The sequence below is a fragment of the Aythya ferina genome (genome assembly GCF_964211825.1).
Source record: "Aythya ferina genome assembly, chromosome: 7".
Classification (NCBI taxonomy): Eukaryota; Metazoa; Chordata; class Aves; order Anseriformes; family Anatidae; genus Aythya; species Aythya ferina.
In genome coordinates, this window is record NC_140302.1 from 1,728,990 (window position 1) to 1,747,591 (window position 18,602).

The 18,602-nt window shown below is 37.6% G+C and overlaps 1 protein-coding gene across 4 annotated transcripts in view; it reads right to left on the reverse strand.

Moving 5' to 3' along the window:
* The window catches only part of FAM13C (family with sequence similarity 13 member C), a 130,715-nt gene that overhangs the window by 72,156 nt on the left and 39,957 nt on the right, over positions 1 to 18,602 (reverse strand). For all 4 annotated transcript variants that reach the window (XM_084526150.1, XM_084526151.1, XM_084526153.1 and 1 more), the window contains one exon: positions 18,062 to 18,108. In XM_084526150.1, the coding sequence (XP_084382276.1) occupies positions 18,062 to 18,108 (47 nt within the window). The remainder of the gene's footprint in view (positions 1 to 18,061; positions 18,109 to 18,602) is intronic.

Here is an 18,602-nt window from a genome sequence, read left to right on the forward strand (position 1 = left end):
GATCCATCATGGAAATGTTGGTTCCCAATTCTCCTTTTACAGGAGTGCTTTGGAAAATATCGAATGAAATCACCTTCTAGAGTCTGTCACCATGCACACCAGAGACATAACTCACTCTAAGAGCACTCACTCACATCACCCACACCAAGCTCCTGTTGCAGGCCAAATGGCAGCACCACCAGCATTCCCACTGAAAAGGCCAAGGGCTGGGTGTTATCATTGGTCTCACAGCCAAGCCTATCTCACTGTCCAACTCACATCTGGAAGGTTTCAAAATGCTTTATCGGCTACTCTGAAGCATGGCAAAACTCTCCTTAGTGCCTTCCCTTGGCATTTGGGATGAATCAGCTCTTACAAACAGAAACAAAAACATAGTAACACAAAGGAAACATACCTCACAATTGACAACATCTGGCAGGCCATCATGTTCTCAGTAAAAAAGAACCATTTTAACAGACTGCACACACTAGAGCAAAGAAGATCTCACGAAAACACCCATAACCTCTTGGTACATCAGAACTTTGAAAGATCTTCAGCCACAAGGCAACAATTTTCTATCTGACTGTATCTGATAACATCTGCAAAAACACTGTGCTGCTGATCCATGGAGATAAACCACACAGGGGGAATAGCAGGGCCATCTCTGTGACACATCAACACTCCTGATGAGTGGCAAACAAATCCCAGATTTACTGAACAATGGGGATTCATACTGAGTGATGAAGAACATGCTGCTGTCACACAGCTTAGATACTAAGGTTTATGCCAACCTTAACAACCAGCCAAAACTAACACTGGAACTCCCGGAGTACTACAAATATCTATGCCTACGTTCAAAATTACGAAGATGGTTGTTTTCCACATTTTCAAGAAGTAATACAATGCTTTTCCTTATACAGAGACAAACAAAAGCATTTGAACTGCAGCAGTATTGTCTTTTATTAGTTTTCTCTCTTCTTCACCTCTGTTTTTGAAAAAAAGAACAAAAAGAAGAAAAAAAGACCAAGTATTAACATCTTGAGGCCTTGGCAGTTGTCCTCAGGTCACTAATCTCTCTGGCTGACCTAGTACAATCACCCCTCACTTATGTTTCACTGACACCTAATGACAGTCTTGCACACATGCCTGATCTGAGAGCTTGTTAAAAGACATACTTGTACCATAGATCACGAAATGTGTCTTCTTTTTGTAGAGAAGAGAAATCAGTACTGTATGTAAAACATGAAAACATTTCAAAAAGTATAAGATAATTCTCCATTACTAGCATCTTGAAAGTAAATTTTTCATTCTCAACATGAAAGCCAGGCTGGCGACTGTCATACAACTGCAGACTCACTGAAATTCTATCAAGATACAAAGCAATAAATAAGTTTTAAAATAATTCTTTCTGCTAAGCAAGCTTAGCTTTGTTAAACTGCTCTACAAATTTCTACTTGCAGTTTCTGGAAACTGACATTTTCTGAATGTGAGCTTTAGGTATTCACATTCTAGGTCATAATAAATTTCTTTTTTGTGTAAACACAGACATGTTGGTGAACACATGCAATATGTTTACACCGATTATAGAAACATTTTTCTGTCAACAGTTTGTTTACCACGTGTTCTTTGTGCAAAAGTACCACCTACAGACAGAACTTTCCATGGCAGTTAGGTACTACCGTCTCCACGAAAAAGACTCGCCCAGCCCATCACTACCACCTTTTTTGATTTTTCTATTAGTTGCCTACACAAACTGCTGTTTTTATGTGATATACACATCTGGCAACACACTTCAAAACACAACAGCAAAGGATCACAAAATGACAAAGGAAACTGTATCCCAAGGCGACTTATGTACTGTTCAGCTCCAGCACTTGTTTTTCTCGGTGTTATCCTCGTATGCCTTAATGTTATTTCAGGGGAAAAAAAAAAAAAAAGTTTTACCCAGACTAAAACTTGAGTATTACCTAAGTAAGATATGTGCACACGTCTTTGCTTATCTTGTATCTATTACAAATATATTTTAAAGTCCTAAGATAAACTGCTTTTTTCCTTACATTACTAAATATTAAAGAAGCTGGTTTTAGCTCATCAACTTTAGGGGGTCATTAATTGTGATTCAGTCAATTTATATCTGTCTTAGCCCAAGAAAGCATGAGGTTTACAGGGAACTTGGCATATCAAAAAAAAAAAGAAAAGCAAACAAACAAAAAAAAAACCCACAGACATACAAAAACTACAAACAACCAACAACACCAATAAACCAAGGCAGCACTGAGAAAAAGGTCAGGAACAGGAGAACAAAAAGAGGTATGTCATGACCTTGTAATTCAATTTGCCTTGTTTTCACATCTAGAAAATAATCACAGATGAGAAACCAGTTAAAAAAAAAAAAAAAAAAAAAAAAAAAAGAAAGAAAAAAGTACTTATTATTAATAGTAAGTACACATAGTATATCCCAACACAGCGACAGTGCGCTATCTCAAGGATTTTTTTTCCCAGTTCAATGATTTGTGAAACGCTTTTATTCAGGTTTTTTATGAAAAAAAGTTTAACCTGACCTTGCTCACTGTAAGAATCTCTGCTCAAAGGGCTGAAGAACATAACTACCATAACTACTGACTTGCTTCCTGAAAGCCCTCATATACCAGCAATCAAAAACAAAAATTCTCGTTAGGAAATATGAAAATATATATATATTGATGGTACCAGCTGGTGTCCAGCTTGTTACCCACAGTTGGAAGATGAACTAATGATATTGCCAAATAAATTAAAGAATTCTTTCTGGTACCCAGTGCTGAGGCACATCATTGCCAAAACCAGCAGGTTGCTACTGAACATGCTTATCACTGTATTTCTAGTTTATGTACACTTGAAACTGACTGATGCAAAAATATGGTAACAATTTTTTTTTTTTTGGCAATTCTAGGTATTACAGAATTCAAGTTTGTTAATTTGGTGGGGTTTATTTATTTTTTTAAGTGCTGTTGATAATTTATTTTAGCTTACTGCAGTAAATTAGTAATCTGCTTATCACATTCCACACAAAACACTGAAATACACCACACTATTTTAAAGCATTCTGATTTCTCCTTTTCTGGGAAGTACACAAAGTTACCTTTTTGTGCTTGTTTCTTTTGAGAGTCCTTTTACTTTTTTTTTTACATTTCTGCCAACTGTTTAACAATACTTTAGGAAAATGGGTAAAGTTCTTTCGTTGTGTGTTACTTACCATTGGAGAGTTACCCTCCCTATATGTAACATAGGCTGTATGTTACCCTCCCTCAAACAGCAGTCCAAAGCTCACTATAGCACTCAGCCTTCTTTATATATGAGCTTTAGATGAACTTACTGTGTAACTTGGTTCTCTTTTTTGTGGCTGCTCTTCTGCAGTTATTTTTACCTCCCCTCCCCCCAACTCTCTTTCAATTTTGCAAAACATTCATTGCATCAACTACACTCAGAATTCAACTTTTACTGACAGGTAGACATCAGGGCCCAAACAGGTCTATTTCAAGAGTGCTGGCTCAGGAAGGCAACATGCATGCAAGCACTTAGCCCAGCTGGGTGGATGGCTGGGGTAACAGGGCAGTGGCAGCTGTTCTTGTACTCTACTCAGCACAGCCCTGGTATCTTGGTACTTCTGCAAAGCAGCCCATAACTAACTATAGATTAGTAGTGGATCCCTTTATGCAGGTTCATCTGAAAATGTTGACAACCCTCACAAGCATCAGCCTGTTCTTTCTTTGCAAGCTAGGATATAATTTTCATTGCTTGTCTTGGGAAATCCATAGACCAAATTAAGACTGCATCTATATTTCCTATCAAAGGAAGACAGAAGTACAATAACTGAGAGCAAATACTAAAAGTATCTTGAAATTGCACTGGCAGAAATTCAGAGAATACTGGTAAATCTTCACCACTCATCAGCCTGTCTTAGTGAAAGGAACTTATTTTCTGAGTGGGTGGCCAGATGCTGAGATGATTTTCATTAATTTTAGTGACTCTGGGAGATAATGTGTGGCATCTCTTGGAATCAAATATGACCTAATGGCCTACAGCTGTCAGCAGCATGGCTGGAGAAAACTGCATTAGAAATCCTTACCCAAATGTAATAATATGTCTATTTTTGTAATGTGAACCTGTTTTACTACCTTGGCTTTTAAATATCACATTAGAAACTTTCAGTAGGTTACAAACACCTTGGGCTTGGAACGGTTCAGAAAGTTGGTGGAGAACAATGACACGATTACATTATTTTTAGTTTTTGAGAAAACTAGACAAAATATTACTCCAATCTGGATAGGAAATTGCCTTAAAAAAAAAAGGTGTATGCAGAATTTTTTCCTTTTGTCCTTTATGTTTCTCACACCAATGACTATCTCCCAGCAGAAACTCACACAAAATTGAGATTAATCACAGTCCCTGGGAGCTAGGAAACACATTCCCTCAAAGCCTTGTCCCTAAAATGTTTATTTCTTGCATTGTCCGACTGGTTTAAATTACAAACAGCAGAAGAAGTAAACCATCCTTTCTCCCCCACCATTACCTTTATCTTCCCTGATAAGCAATGATCAGGCAGAGTAAGACACTGGTAGTAAAACATATGCATGGTTTGCCCTTTAATATCTACTTATGCGGTCCATTAGTATTAATGGCACTTATGCATGTGTTTCAACAGGAAAATTACCCACCCAAGGGGCTCTTTCTGCACCATTTTCTGTACTATCTGAAGATAAGGGTGAAAACAAGAGAAGGTTACAGCAGCTTCTGGCTGTCAATATCATTCTTTCAGAGTAAATTGATAACCTGATCTCTTGAGGGGTTAAACAGTGCCTGAGGTGAGAACTTGCAGCTAGTCTTAATGGAATTTGTAATGTTAACAGCACTAGAGAATATTTTACAATAAAATATGGCTTGAGTAAACAAGTATATAAGGCCTGACTGAAAGCTAAAATACTACTTCCAACTTCACATAAGAAGAAAAAGCTGGCAATACATCGAAGGTACAGATATGTGTGTCCAAGTACTGAGAATTACTGTAAGGAACAACAGTGTAACAAATGCCAGAACTGTTCACCTTCAGAAACGTAATTTCTCAAATTCTGCAAAAATGACAATGGAACTGCTTCACCTGTTGATGAAACCTTGTCAGCAGGAACATCTGAAAGTCTATCTGCCAAAGCTTTTTGTCCTGCCTACCAAGATTTAACAATATCACAACAAAACACACAAAATAAGAAGCCCCAAACAGACACAGGTGGATAAACCTATCCTTATACTCTGTCACATTATGAAAGGGAGACTAGAAGGAGTTCAGAGATCTCCAACAGTCAAAATGAAAGTTTTAGTTGAATTTTGAATTACCTGGTTATTGAATAACATAAAAGCCATCTCCTCAAAAGCAATCAAAATTCAGCATGAACATTATTCTTTGAAGCAGGGAGTAAGAAAGAGCCCTAAGTGGAAGTTAGCAGCCAACTTAGTTGCCTGTGCTAACTAGGTAGCGTGAGCAGGATGTGAGAGGTGTTCCAGTAGCATTCTAGATGATAGAAGAAGCAGAAGCCACCAAATGCGATTTCCTAAAACAGTGTAATTAAGTAAAATTGTCAACCTTCTCACAAAAATTGATTTATATGGATGCTGATATGCGAACTGCATAGCTAGAAATATTTCTAGCATGAGTATCTCAGCCTGATGGGCAGGTAATAAAGGAGCAAATAGTCATTTTGCCAATTTCAAATTGAACTGGAAGAGATTCCTGCTGATAAAATAAACCACCTAGAAGTCATTAACAAGACATAAAGTTTCTCCAAAAGAAACTTTGTTCCATCTCAAGCGTTGTCAGGGTGCTGCTTTCAAATAGCAGCTTTGTGAACCAGAGTAAAAAGTACATTACTAGCACATGTTTGGCTTGTCACTCAATTGATATGAAAATACTTGTAGCCTGTCACAAAAAGTCAATTTATACGAGACAGTACAAGAACAAAATGTACAGATTCATATCCTGGTTATTTTCAAGTATTCCTAGCATAATTTTCCTGGGAACTTGCAACCAGTTCTCCAGTGGTCACTGCTACAACCATAACAGAGCACGTAGATACAGTCATGTTAATTTTAAACCAGCTAGCTCAACTACAGGCATTTCTCACTTAGCCAGAGAGAGCCCAAAGCTCAGCATGGGCTCCATTCTCTCAGTATTTAAGCTCCTAATTTGATTTTTATAATCTACATGGAGCTCTAAACTAAACTAATGTTAGTTCAGCTAACCTGAATTAACGTACCCAGAGCTGTTCTTTTGCATACATTATAAAGCAGCTTCAGCTACCAGACTGCAGTAGACAAGCAGACATATAGAAATGTTTCAAACAAAAATCCCAAATTAAATCAAACCACTGATGCACTCGTAACTATATAATAAATTAAATACTTTGCTGCTTTACAGGTGTATTTAAAAATGAACCTCTTTTTGGCATCAGACAGAGCAAATGCATTCAGAATGAAATAGATGAAGTTCTTTCAGAGACAGAGAATGAAGTGGGATGTTGATGTAACGTTTGTAAGATTCTTGTATTTTCCTGGTGACCACTTCATAATATTTTCATTAACCTGCCTCACACCTTTCAGCTCCACTGAAGGCAGACTAAACAAGCTGTCTGTCACATCAAAATATAAGGGATAAGGGTGTCGCCTCCCATCCCGGAGCTTGGACAGTCTGTGTGCTTGCTGTACTTCTGGCTCCTGCAGTCCTACCCTGACTGCACCACAGCTTTGGCAGGAGCAAGGTGTAAATGTACTCCCTACTTGGCTGCCCAACAATATGTCAGCTTCATTGCAAAATGACACTGTATTTTCCCTAGGGTTTCGTGACACCTGAGACTGTAGGCTTTATATGGATATTATCCAGGAGTCCACCCACACTGTACTTTCACCATCTGTTTTCCCAGCATAACTATATTACACTTTTACAAGTCTCATAAACTCTTGTATGGTCTTTCTTGGTGCTCAGATGTGACCAGGCTTAAAATATTCTCAAAAAAAAAAAAAACAAACCACAACGTTCTAGAAAATTTTTCAATTTTAATTATGTACAGCTTGTTCAAAATCCTGTTACCATCTTGCAGGGCAATCCCAGATCTTCTGAACAAATCTCTTAAAACAAAACAAAAGAAAAGCAAGAAACCATGATACAAAATATTCCCACAGGATTCTACAGACTACAAAGGGATACAGTTGTTTGAACAGATGAGGATATGGAAGTTCTTTTTCATACAGAATTGTGGTTTTGAAAAAAAAAAAAAACAAAAAAAAAAAACAAACCACTAAATTTTCTGCACCACAGAATTAAGAAAACCTAAAATATACAAAGTTAAGAACAGAACTGGGGAGAAGAAGGGGGTTCTAACTACCCTGCTGAAAACTTCTGTCATTTTGCTTCTCCTAAGAGCAGATGGTGAAGGAGTTGTTGATTTTGTATTTTGAAGGGGGGGGGAGGGGGGGCAATGAAAAAAAAAATGCATCAAGGATTTTAGTGGAAAAACATTTTCCATGAGAAAACAGCTGCAGCATGCAGTTTTAATGACATACTGTATCTGTGACACCACATTATGTTTTTAAACTGCCAATGGTAAAGGATGAAAGCTGACAATTGTAAGAGCTTAGCTAAAACTTTTTCTTAGATTTTTTGTTTTGGTAAGGATACATAGTCATAAGACAGCAAAAATCCAACTACAGTCTGAATTTCAGTCAGCATATAGTCCTTCCTGTTAACAGTTTTGTACAGGCTCTAGAGCAAGCAAGTTAAAAAATGTAAGCAGCAGACTTCTCAGAGCTTTCTCTGAAAGACAGCTTTTTTCATGCTGAAACTAAAACCTAACAAGGTTGCACCATATTTTTTTTTGTTTGTTTCATAGATATTTTTACCTCGACAGTTCTAACATATTTGTTCATTTGTGCTCACATTAAAGGAGTAAACGATCCAGACATCACCCTTCTCGGATTTATAAAATTATTTTTCAAAATCATCAAACAAGTCAAACAAGTTAAATCTCAGAGTTGATTTAGAAACAACATTTCAGCAGTGTGATTGGAAGCTTGCTGGCATTCCATGTAATCAGCCATCTTTTCCTTTTATATTTGAAGTGTTCCACCTGCAGGCTATTAGATTTAGTTCGCTGCAGAGAAAGAGTCAAAAGACCTGATAAATAGAAAATACCAGCCCTTTTTGCCAGCCAACAGAAACATCGGAGGTGACACGCAAAGCTAGCCAATATGAAGTAGCTCAGCATGAATTTTCCATTAACTCAGGAATATGTTATTTATATGGAAAAGTACTGAACTTGAAATCTAGGATGAAAAATGCTGCTGCTGACATATCCATTTCAACATATTACAATGAAACCATAGCAGGTTCAGAGACTTTGTTTTTAGGAAGGTTCACTAAATTCACTATATCCCCATTATTATTTGGAAAAACGTTGGATGTAACATATTTGATGTAAAAATGCCAGACCTTTGGAAAGCCCTGAAGGGAAATGGAAAATTCTTTGGAAAACTAGGTGGCAAAGAAATCAGTTCCATTAAATGAATAAATAAATAAATAAAAATCAGTATCCAAGAAACTAATTCAGCGGTCACTGAAAAAGTGGCAACCTTAACTGTTAAACTGCAGATTGACCTACATATTCAAACACATACCTGGCCAAGCCCAATGTAACAACAGCTTGCTTACTGCCCACTGTATAGCATAGTGATTGTAATACAAATTTAGCAACCTTCTACTAAATCAGTATATCATGTTTGGGAAAAAATAAAAATAAAAAGGATGACAGTAGTGTTCAAGATCACGGTGTTGTGCATAGTTTGATAAATAGATGCAACGTGAGGTTATCTTTCAAAGCGTAAGAACAAAATAGCCAATATATGTGTTTCTTTAAAGTCAAAACTCTGCCTCAGTTTGCAAAGGGACTTTATAAAGCCAACAGCATGCTCCCAGTTATTCTGCCTGGGCAGTGCCACTGCCTGTGCGCAGTGGGAGAAGCAGAGCCCTACAGACTCTAAAACACTGCTAGGGGTTAAACCAAACCCTAGCTCCAGTCATGCCCAGACATTAGAGAGAGTTTTTGAAATTCCAGAGCCATGTCCCTAAGCACTGTTGGCTTTTGGTGCTGACTGCCACAGTGCTACCTACCAGAGAACCCCAGCAGGGGCCTGGAGGCACCATCCACTTGTCCCATGTCTTCGTTAGCCACAACTGGACTAACAGAAAAATGAAACTTCCAGAGTTTCCATTCCTTCCATAAAACGGTAGCAATCATTGCATCAAAAACTAGGAAAAACATTTCATTCTGCTTTCTCTCCTCAGCAAAAGAGTTTTCCTTTAAAAGACTCCTACAAACAAGGATGGGGCTTTCCTTTCCTAGTAGCAATGTGGCTTAAGAAAAGGGAAATAATTACAAACATTTCCCTTCATGACAGAATCCAAGCAGTGCACAAAATTGCCTTTCAAAAATAAAACCAAATCTTTTTTCCAGTTGCCAGTAGCTTCATATTGAGAAAGCTATCTGAAGGTCTATGGCAGTGTAAATTTATCTAACAACAAACTCTAATCAGAGTAACACATTATGACTCAGATGTTGAACAGTATCCAGTTACACAGTTACTAATGAATTTCTGACGTTGGCCATAAACAAGAATGAATTCACAGCCACCCAGAACATCAGCTGTCAGCTGTAATACTCGCAAAACACTTATCCACTATCAGAGAGCTGGCTAGAAGCTTTTTCATTCTACACTCAATGAAGTGTCACCAAAACATCCTGTATTATCAGGAAGGAACACTCTGCAGAGGGATATGGGTCTTCCTAAAAGTTTTTATCAAGAAATCTTTTTGGATTAAAAACTCTTGTGAAACATGGTAAGAAGATGACCCAGAGTGATCTGAAAATAAAACATTCTGCAGTGAAACGAAGGGTACAGAACAGTCCCCCATGAATAAGGCAACCTCTTGGAGAGCTAAGAATTAACTACAAGGCAGTGAAACTAAGTTTGTGTTTTGAGAAGGAACAGTGAGACACATCAGAAGAAGACAGATACATATTTTAAAATCTAAAGCACAATCACAGAAGCAGCGCTCAAATAATAGAAGGCAGAAGGGGAGAGGAAAAAGCATCATTAGCTGAGGACGGCTGCCTGCTAGACCTGCTGCTGCAGGACGCTGACTGCAAGTGTCAGATGTGTGATGTGCACAGCAGTACTTTCTTTTTTTTCCTCAACAGAAAAAAAAAAAAAAATGTTTTAAGTGCATATCACAGCACAAGCCTTTTTCTGTTCCCCTCAATTGTGACATTTGCACAGAGGTTTTAAAGCACAGACCATGCACTGTACACCACACCTATTGAAACAGGTCCCTTTTCTTCATGCTAGGAGTTTGGATTTTACCAATGCTTTCCCTTATTCCTTTAAGGTAAAAGCCTGTGGCACATGACAAGAGGGTATTGGAACATTTACTTAATAAGAAAATTCTCTCAGCCTTCTTTGCAGAATAAGAACATTGCTTTCAAGTCCTTTAAGTGGTAATAGAAAAAGGATGCCCCATTACTTTGAAAGAGTCTCTGCAGCATCATCCCCAGTAGTGACATTAACCCCCCCACCCCCGAAATATTTTATCACAAGCGTTCAGAGGAATGTGCAGTGAAAACCAACAATAAATAATATTTTTGTTAGCAACCAAAATTTCACTATTACATAAAGAGCCAAAACTTACTTTAATTAATTCACTGAAGTTAACCATAATTGAGTCTTCAGCTTGGAGGTAAACCAAAGCAAAACAGAGCATTTCAACCCCACATGCTGGGAATGCAGGGATGCTGAAATATTAGAACAAATTCATAACTATTATGAAATAAGGGAAAATCAGAGGCTTTGCATACTGCTAGTGGTTTATAAGTGCCTTCAAACTCAAGGTTCAGAATGCTTCATTAAACTTGACAATTAATTAGTGGGCCTGATGATCTCCTCTTTGGCAATCTGAAATGAGCAGGAACGTCTTTTCAGGCCACTTCCATCCTCTCTGGAAACGTTTTGCAGGGTGTTACAATAATTGACTAGAATTTCTGCTCTCTTGTGCTGAGAGGTTTGTGGTTTTTTTCCACCTTTTTTGCCATTACTCTCAGCTACTACATTATTCTGAAACAATTAAGTAAAATTATACAGCTCAAGAGCCTGTGGTATCAAAGAAAGCTTCAAGGAATATCAGGGAAATACTTTCCCAACCTGCCAAAATTCTGTCTCAATAATAAAGCAAGATCTGATCCAGATTTATATCATGGGCCAGTAGTCATGGAAAATAACATTACCACTGTTTTTATGATGAATCATATCCTCTAATTTTCAAATTCTCTTGACAGTCCTGCTGTGCCATAAACAGCATTAATGTCACACCAGAAGAAAACCACACATCCTAAGTGCCATTTCAGAGAAAGGTGTTCATAAAATTCATAATCTGCTACATTTTCCAGGCTCAGCTCTTGTCAAAGGTATATCTGTAGAACAGTAACAAAGTCAACAGACAATAGAGATCTTCAATATTTCTCAAAATGAACAGATCCCAAAGTGCAAAATGTATTTGACCATAAGAATAAAAACAAAAGCCTAAAATATTCCACACTGACAATGTCATTTTATGAAAACATCTTTGCATACCACCTTTCCCATGAAGTCTGAGTACTAAAAAACACAGAAGATATTGAAGCTAGGGTAGGAAGCTAGGATAAATTCAATTAGTTACAGAGTTCTGCTCTGCATTTCAGCAGCAAATAAAATCAGCTCTGAGACGCTTTCTTTCATACCCTTCCTGTGAAGGAAGATTCTTTCTTCCTGTGAAGAAAGATTTACTCGTTAACTGCCTCTAAAGCTAAGGAACTGCTCCAGAAGGAGAGCCCAGGATGAGGCTGCATTACCACAGCTGCTTACACTGGCAGGCAGGGGTGCACTAACAGCAAGGAGCCCAGCCTGCACCGCTCTGCTCCCCATGCCTCTGTGCTGCCCATTAACACCACAACATCTCTGTCCCTGTAGCCAAGAGCTCGCCCACAAACAGCATATATCTACTGTACGTGCAAAAAGAGATGGCTATTTATATATTTTGCGTATGATTGAATTACACTATCACTTCAGCACACAACAGCAGCATGCTTTATAAAGCACCGACACACTTTATGATAATTAGGAAGCCCAATTAGCTGGCAATTCTCAAAACACGGGCAGATTTTGTTTGATGCAGCAATAGTTGAAAAGAGAAAAATTTAGAAGAAAAAAAGTCTTCACAGTATTTGAAGTTGCAGACAGAACATAAATCTGTAATTTAAAGTATAATTAACATATGTTTGAAATCTGTAGTTCTTAACAAGGGCTCTGACTTGGGAACGTGTTTCTTGACTCAGTTCTCCAGCATTTTTCCTCTCATTGAAATAACTGCCGTATAGTTTCTCTGGAGAAGAATTTTGTCTCGAATTACGAAGAGCTAAGAGCAAATGCAACTTTGGCTTATCAAGTTATATGCCATCATAAAACATTTCAGAATAGAAATACAATTAGCTACACTACTTTAGGTAAGGCTTAAATGAGAGACGGTTACTAACTACCTCAAGTTAGGAAAAAGCCCTGTTGCAAAATGGTTCCCTGTGTGGTTTATCACTGTCAGTTAAAGCCCAAGGTGATCACATTCAGTTCCCAGTCAAGATAACGTCACTAACTGGATCCAGAAATGCAGCCTTGTTATTCCAGAGTAGCAAAGAAAGGTGCCAGCATTGAGACGCTGCAATTTAATATGAGAGACAGACTGTGAAAGTCTGTAAAGCAAATCCAATCTCAGAGTTGGGACAAACTCTGGATTTTGTAGCTCAGCACTGTACCTACTGCAAATTGGACAGCCTTCTCCTTTTACGTACACTGCCCAAAGCTCTTAATTTAAATAAACTGTATTTTCATAAGAAATCAATAAGGAAACAGTTCGTGTAATTCCAGTTCTTCAGCTCCACCCACACGGCTGATATGACTCATGATCCTCAAAGTTGTTTCAGCCTTCAAGGATATTAGTACTTGCCTCATTCAATTTACTGGAGCAGTAGTTATACTGAGATACAGACACCTGCTTTACAGCTGCGTGAAAAATAAGCTACTTGACAGCAAGTAAGGTAAACTTTGCTTTGGCATAAATTCTGGAAAACTGCTGCTTCCTCAGTCTGCCATGCTCCCTGAAGAAAGGGTGAAATGTCAGCAAATTTTAATGACTGCTTTTAAGGGGAAATTAGGGAAATTTGAATAATTATACTTGCAGATTGAAATACAGTAACTTAAAGCTTCTGTAGAGATCTACTGTCAAACCCCCAAAGCTGAAAGGGAACCCACTGAACTACAATTTATAATGACTGCCAACAGCACTTCCCAAGGATTTTGCACATGTCAGTTGTCATTGGATTTAATTTTACTAGTGACTGGATGAAAACTATTCACTTTCATTTGGAAAATACTCTAAAATTTCTTCCTCCTCCCCTCCCAAAGTGAAAGTTAAAAATGAAATCTCAATGTTTGGCACAATACCTACTTACAAAGAGTTTCAGTTACATAATTTATGGCTTCATTCTCATCAAATCCACTTGAAATACTCCCTGCTGCATACTCTATATCAACGTATAGGACTCAAGAGTGCATGCACACACATGGACAGATACGGCAGAGCTGAGCTGGTTCTGGAAAGCAGATCACATTAGCTACAAACATTCATGACGATCCTTCCACATCTATGAGTAGAAGATGTACCTGCACCCATTTAGTCTGGATCTTTCCCTAAGTACCTACATACAATGCCCAAAATCACTGGACTAGCCTTCTCTTGACGAGCCTGACTTTGTGAACCTTTGCTCATCAATTTTGCCATCCTTGATCTTCAGTTTAATTGCCATTTCATTTGCATATTTTATGAAGAGCATGTTAGAAGAGAAAAGGAGGGAAGTAAAACATCAGCCTTATGATCCTCTCCTTCAAAACATACTTTCATCCATTTCAAACCTTTTTTTTGTGGACTTGCTAGTTTTATATCATTTTTGACAAAGCTATCTTGATAGGTGAGACTACATTGGTTTTACATTGCTAAAATTTTATACTCTAAGCCCTCTGGCTACTTTGCACATCTTTTTCAAAAAGGTCGTTGGAATTATATATACTGGGAGACATATAATGGAGCTGGGCAGGACAAAACATCAGTCTCCCGTATCAATAACAGACCCATGATAGTATTTGTGCCTACTAGATTCAACAGTATTTAGCATCATGTACAGTCAGATGAGTGACACTACCCTGGTTATAGTGTGGTGCTCTGGGGTGTTCCTAAGCTATCTTTGAATTCACCCAGCACAGTTGGTAAATCTAATTATATTTAACAATTAGCTTTTACATGAAAATAAGTAACAACAAAAAAAGCCCAACAGAATGCATCTGCCAAAATCAATTATTCACAAAAGACAAATACCCCACAGTGTTTCTAGAATCCCATATATGCTAATGTCTGTCCCCAAGAAAGACACTTTATTTGCCCTTAATAACAAATGTAATTTAAAGGGATTAAAATTGCCAGGCTAAGCATACTGATAGGTATCTGTCAAACATGTTTTTCTACATCAGGTTCCTAAGCTGCCAGATTTGTATATGCATCAAGTTAAGCCACTCTGAAACAAAACAGAAAATCAGTCAATAGCTATCTTGTGATAGCCTACTGAATTGCTTTAAAAGGGCATAATAGTAAACCGGCTAAATGAGAGACACCTCTGGTTACAGAAAATTAAAATAGCATCAGAGTAAAGTAAATGAAAGTCTGTAGCTTGCTAACCAAAAGCGAGAGTCATCCTCGCTTTTCCATTATAAAAGGAATTTGATCAAAGTTAAGTCATCAGGAAAAGTTTTCATTCTAGAATATGATACAAAAATGCAGTAACTGAAAAAGGGAACCACTACCCTGTTTTATCTGAGAATGCCTGAATTGCCAAAGAAACTAGTTCTACCATATAGATGAATTAAACAACAACTACCATATCTAATGTCAGTGATGTGAAGGCAGGCGTGTGGTATTTAGTCTCACTAAGTTCAGAGCTAGACATGACTTTTGCAAGCTGAAGTAGATTTACTGTCCTTTCCCAGTCACTTACTCTTGATAACACTTTCCTCTACTGATGTATATACTGAGAAACAGGGCAGCACTTAATTGTGCTTAGACTTAAGAGAAAGGTGATTTTTTGCTAACAGAATACCAGCACTTTGATTCTGAACCAGTAAGCTTTACAGTACATAGAGCAGGTTTCTTAATTACAGTACCTATTCCCATCACAACACACTGAGGCTATGGCTCTCTCCTACATATTTACTTCATGAATCCTTGTGCAGTACACATTTTTTAGGTGGCAGACTGACAGATTTGTGACCTTTTGATGGTGATAGATAATTTTTTTAAACCAACAATGTTGCCCAGTACAGGTAGTGCCCCTGTTTGCCAGAAGTGAAGTCACTTCATTCAGGTGCTTCATTCTCTGTTTAGACAAGAATCTGCCAAGCTATCTGAAATGACCTGTTATGGGTAGTCCATCCTATTTTACCAGAAACAAATCGCTATGCATTTTCACTCCAGCAGAGATGCAGTAACAAACAGTTGGGTTTATAGCTTTGTAAGTGGTACCCTTTACTGGCTTGAGGGTCTGCAAAGTGATTATTCAACTACATTCTCTTAATTTTGTTTGAACAAAAAACAAAAAATTGAGGAAGTTCGTAACAGCAATTGGCCCACTTGCTGATACTTATTAAAAAATAACTGCACTGATTCTGAGACAGGCATATTCAAAGTTGATTCTATGAAAAAAATTAGTTGTTGCCAATCTTCACCAGATCTTGGCTGTAGAATAATGAACACCAGTGAATACTGGGTTCAATGAGATGGGTGAATCCATCTGTCCCAAAGAAACACAAACCAGGTTTGGATTTGCTGCAGAAGTTTCATTTAGCAAGAAAAAAAATCATGTCAAATGTATTCAGTAAAATATTTTTAAAGAGTTTTGTTGTTTTTGTTGTGTTGTTTTTTTTTTTTTTTTTAAACCAAAACTTATGACACAAACTCAAGATAGAAAATCTGGCTTTAAATTCCCCTCCTTCCCCAGACTTGAACTGAAATTCCTGAGAAGAAAGTCCTAATTCCAGTAGAGTTGAAGCTGAGCATTTCCAGTCTCCTTAGTATTATGTTCTGCTGTTTATAAAATACATTCATACATGTATGTATTTAATAAACAATGGAACATATATATTTGTTACCTTTATTATGTAAACAGTGGAACACACATACATATATCTATACATACTTATATATATACAAATACACACACATACTCATTGCAAATACTGAAATTCATCTGTTTTGTAAGGTGGATGAACATCAAATCATCACTTACAAATGATTGTGTAAGACACTAAGGAGTTATACTCAGTACAATCAGAAAACAAACAATTGCCAGTTGTTCCATTATGATCCAAAAACATAGAAAAAATGTCCAGAATTGTTATTATCTACTGAACCAAATCCTGTATTTCAGATTCAGATATGAGTTAGGTCTATATGCAAGTCCTCCACCAGGCCTACACAATCAGTAGGATTTAGAAAGTACCCTCTCACAGAACAGATGATTACTTCAAGCAGTGTTTGGCAATTCCTATAATGTTAAAGGCTCAACACCAGGAGGTACTACCTGCTGGCAAATAGAGATAGTAGCCTTTGAAATCTTCTCCCATGACTTTTGTCTCCCAGATGATATATTACAGTCTCTTATTGCTCTATGAGTATTTGATTAGCTTTTGGGAAATGCCAGCTTGTCTCTGCTTCAATAGCTTTGTCTAAAACCTTGAATTATCTTCCCTACTTCACTCAGAGAGCTATTTCCTAACTAATGCGGTTTATTAATGTTCTGCATTTCTGGCAAAGCAAGCAGAATTTTAAGTGGGATTAAGTAGCAGTGTCTGGTGTTCCAAAATATCTGGGAAATACTTGAAGTTGCTCTGAGCTATAACAACTTTACCTCTTCTTTTTCACTGCAGAGCACAATTAACTTGGCATCCACTGCAGTGTTTCAGTGGAATCTCAGAACAAAACCCACAAAATCTGAAAGATGTACCATGATTTTCCAGTGATTGTTGGCTTAGTCCAAGTACAGCTATTGCAAAATGCATAAAAGGGTGTGAAGGCATTACTATATTTTTAAGCCTTATGGGTAAAAAATATTCCCTTAAGAAATTTTTTGGCTAAGCTATGGTCCTGTGGTCGGACAGCCCCCAAGTCATATGCTGGAGAAATGATGCAAGAAAATCTAGTCTTGGGGCATAACAAAATACTGCTTGCTTACATAAACTTAAGTCTAGTAAAAGCCAAATCCTTCTGACAAATGCAGCAAAGGATTTCAGCTTTGTTTATGCATCAGTTTTCCTCTCTCCACCAAATTTAACCATCTGCATATGGTATAGTCATTGGCCACCACACTCTGCTCCAAAAGTAAGCTATCAAGATGCTGATTTCACTGCCAACATCCTCCCCTTCCCAGGGGTAAGTGCACACAGTTATTTATATATTAATTCTGAACACATCTCAGCCTCTTGATGCAATACCACACCAGTGAAAAGCCCTGAAACACTTTGTGAAACCAGGCAGTTCATCCTTGCACTTTAGGAAATCCCAACATGTGATCCGTGATATAGGCTCATACAGAGATATACCCATGTACAAGCAGAAATACCAAATAATTAAAGAAATAAAGTCAAAGCACCCAAGAATCTAGAATACACGTCTGGCGTCAGCAAGTGACTTTAGCCTGCTAGGCTATCTGTGTGTAGTTCATATACATTACCATTAAGATTTGAGAATTTTCATTTTGGGGGGAGGTTACTGCTCCAATAAACCAACTGTCATTACATTATAGATGTATATTATATGGATTGGTAATGAGATATCAAAAGTTTCCACAGAGCCATTAAATAACAGGTGCTTTCTTCCTACCTTAATAATGCAGATCTGTCTCTCTCCTCATCTTCTGTATTGTTCGTCTGCACCAAGGAAAGAAACAAAATGTACAAGACTGAGTTTCAGTTCAAGACAAGTTTGATCCAATGTTCCGTTGCACCGTTCGTGTGTGTGTGTGTGTGTGTGTTTTCCTGTTTTCATTTTTCAGTGGTAATAAATCCAAACCAGTAAGGACACCTTACCTTAGATTCAAAAGAATACTTTGTCCAAGCCCAAATTTTCTGACATTGCTGTAGCCTGTGTGCAATCATCTCTGCTCCCAGAAGTCTTGGCTCTGCTGCTTTTCACACTAATCTAATGCATTACGTATATTGAATCCCTTTTGTTCAAGGAATCTGTAATTTTACATGATTTAAAAGCTATGATAACCCTATAATTGATAAACACTGTGGCAAACAGAAGATATAAATTTGAAACAGTAAGAATTATTAGTTCAATAATGGGAAGCATCTATGGGAATACGGGAAACATCAATGTTGCCAAACTACAAAAATTCTCCCCAAACTACCTGGTGCTT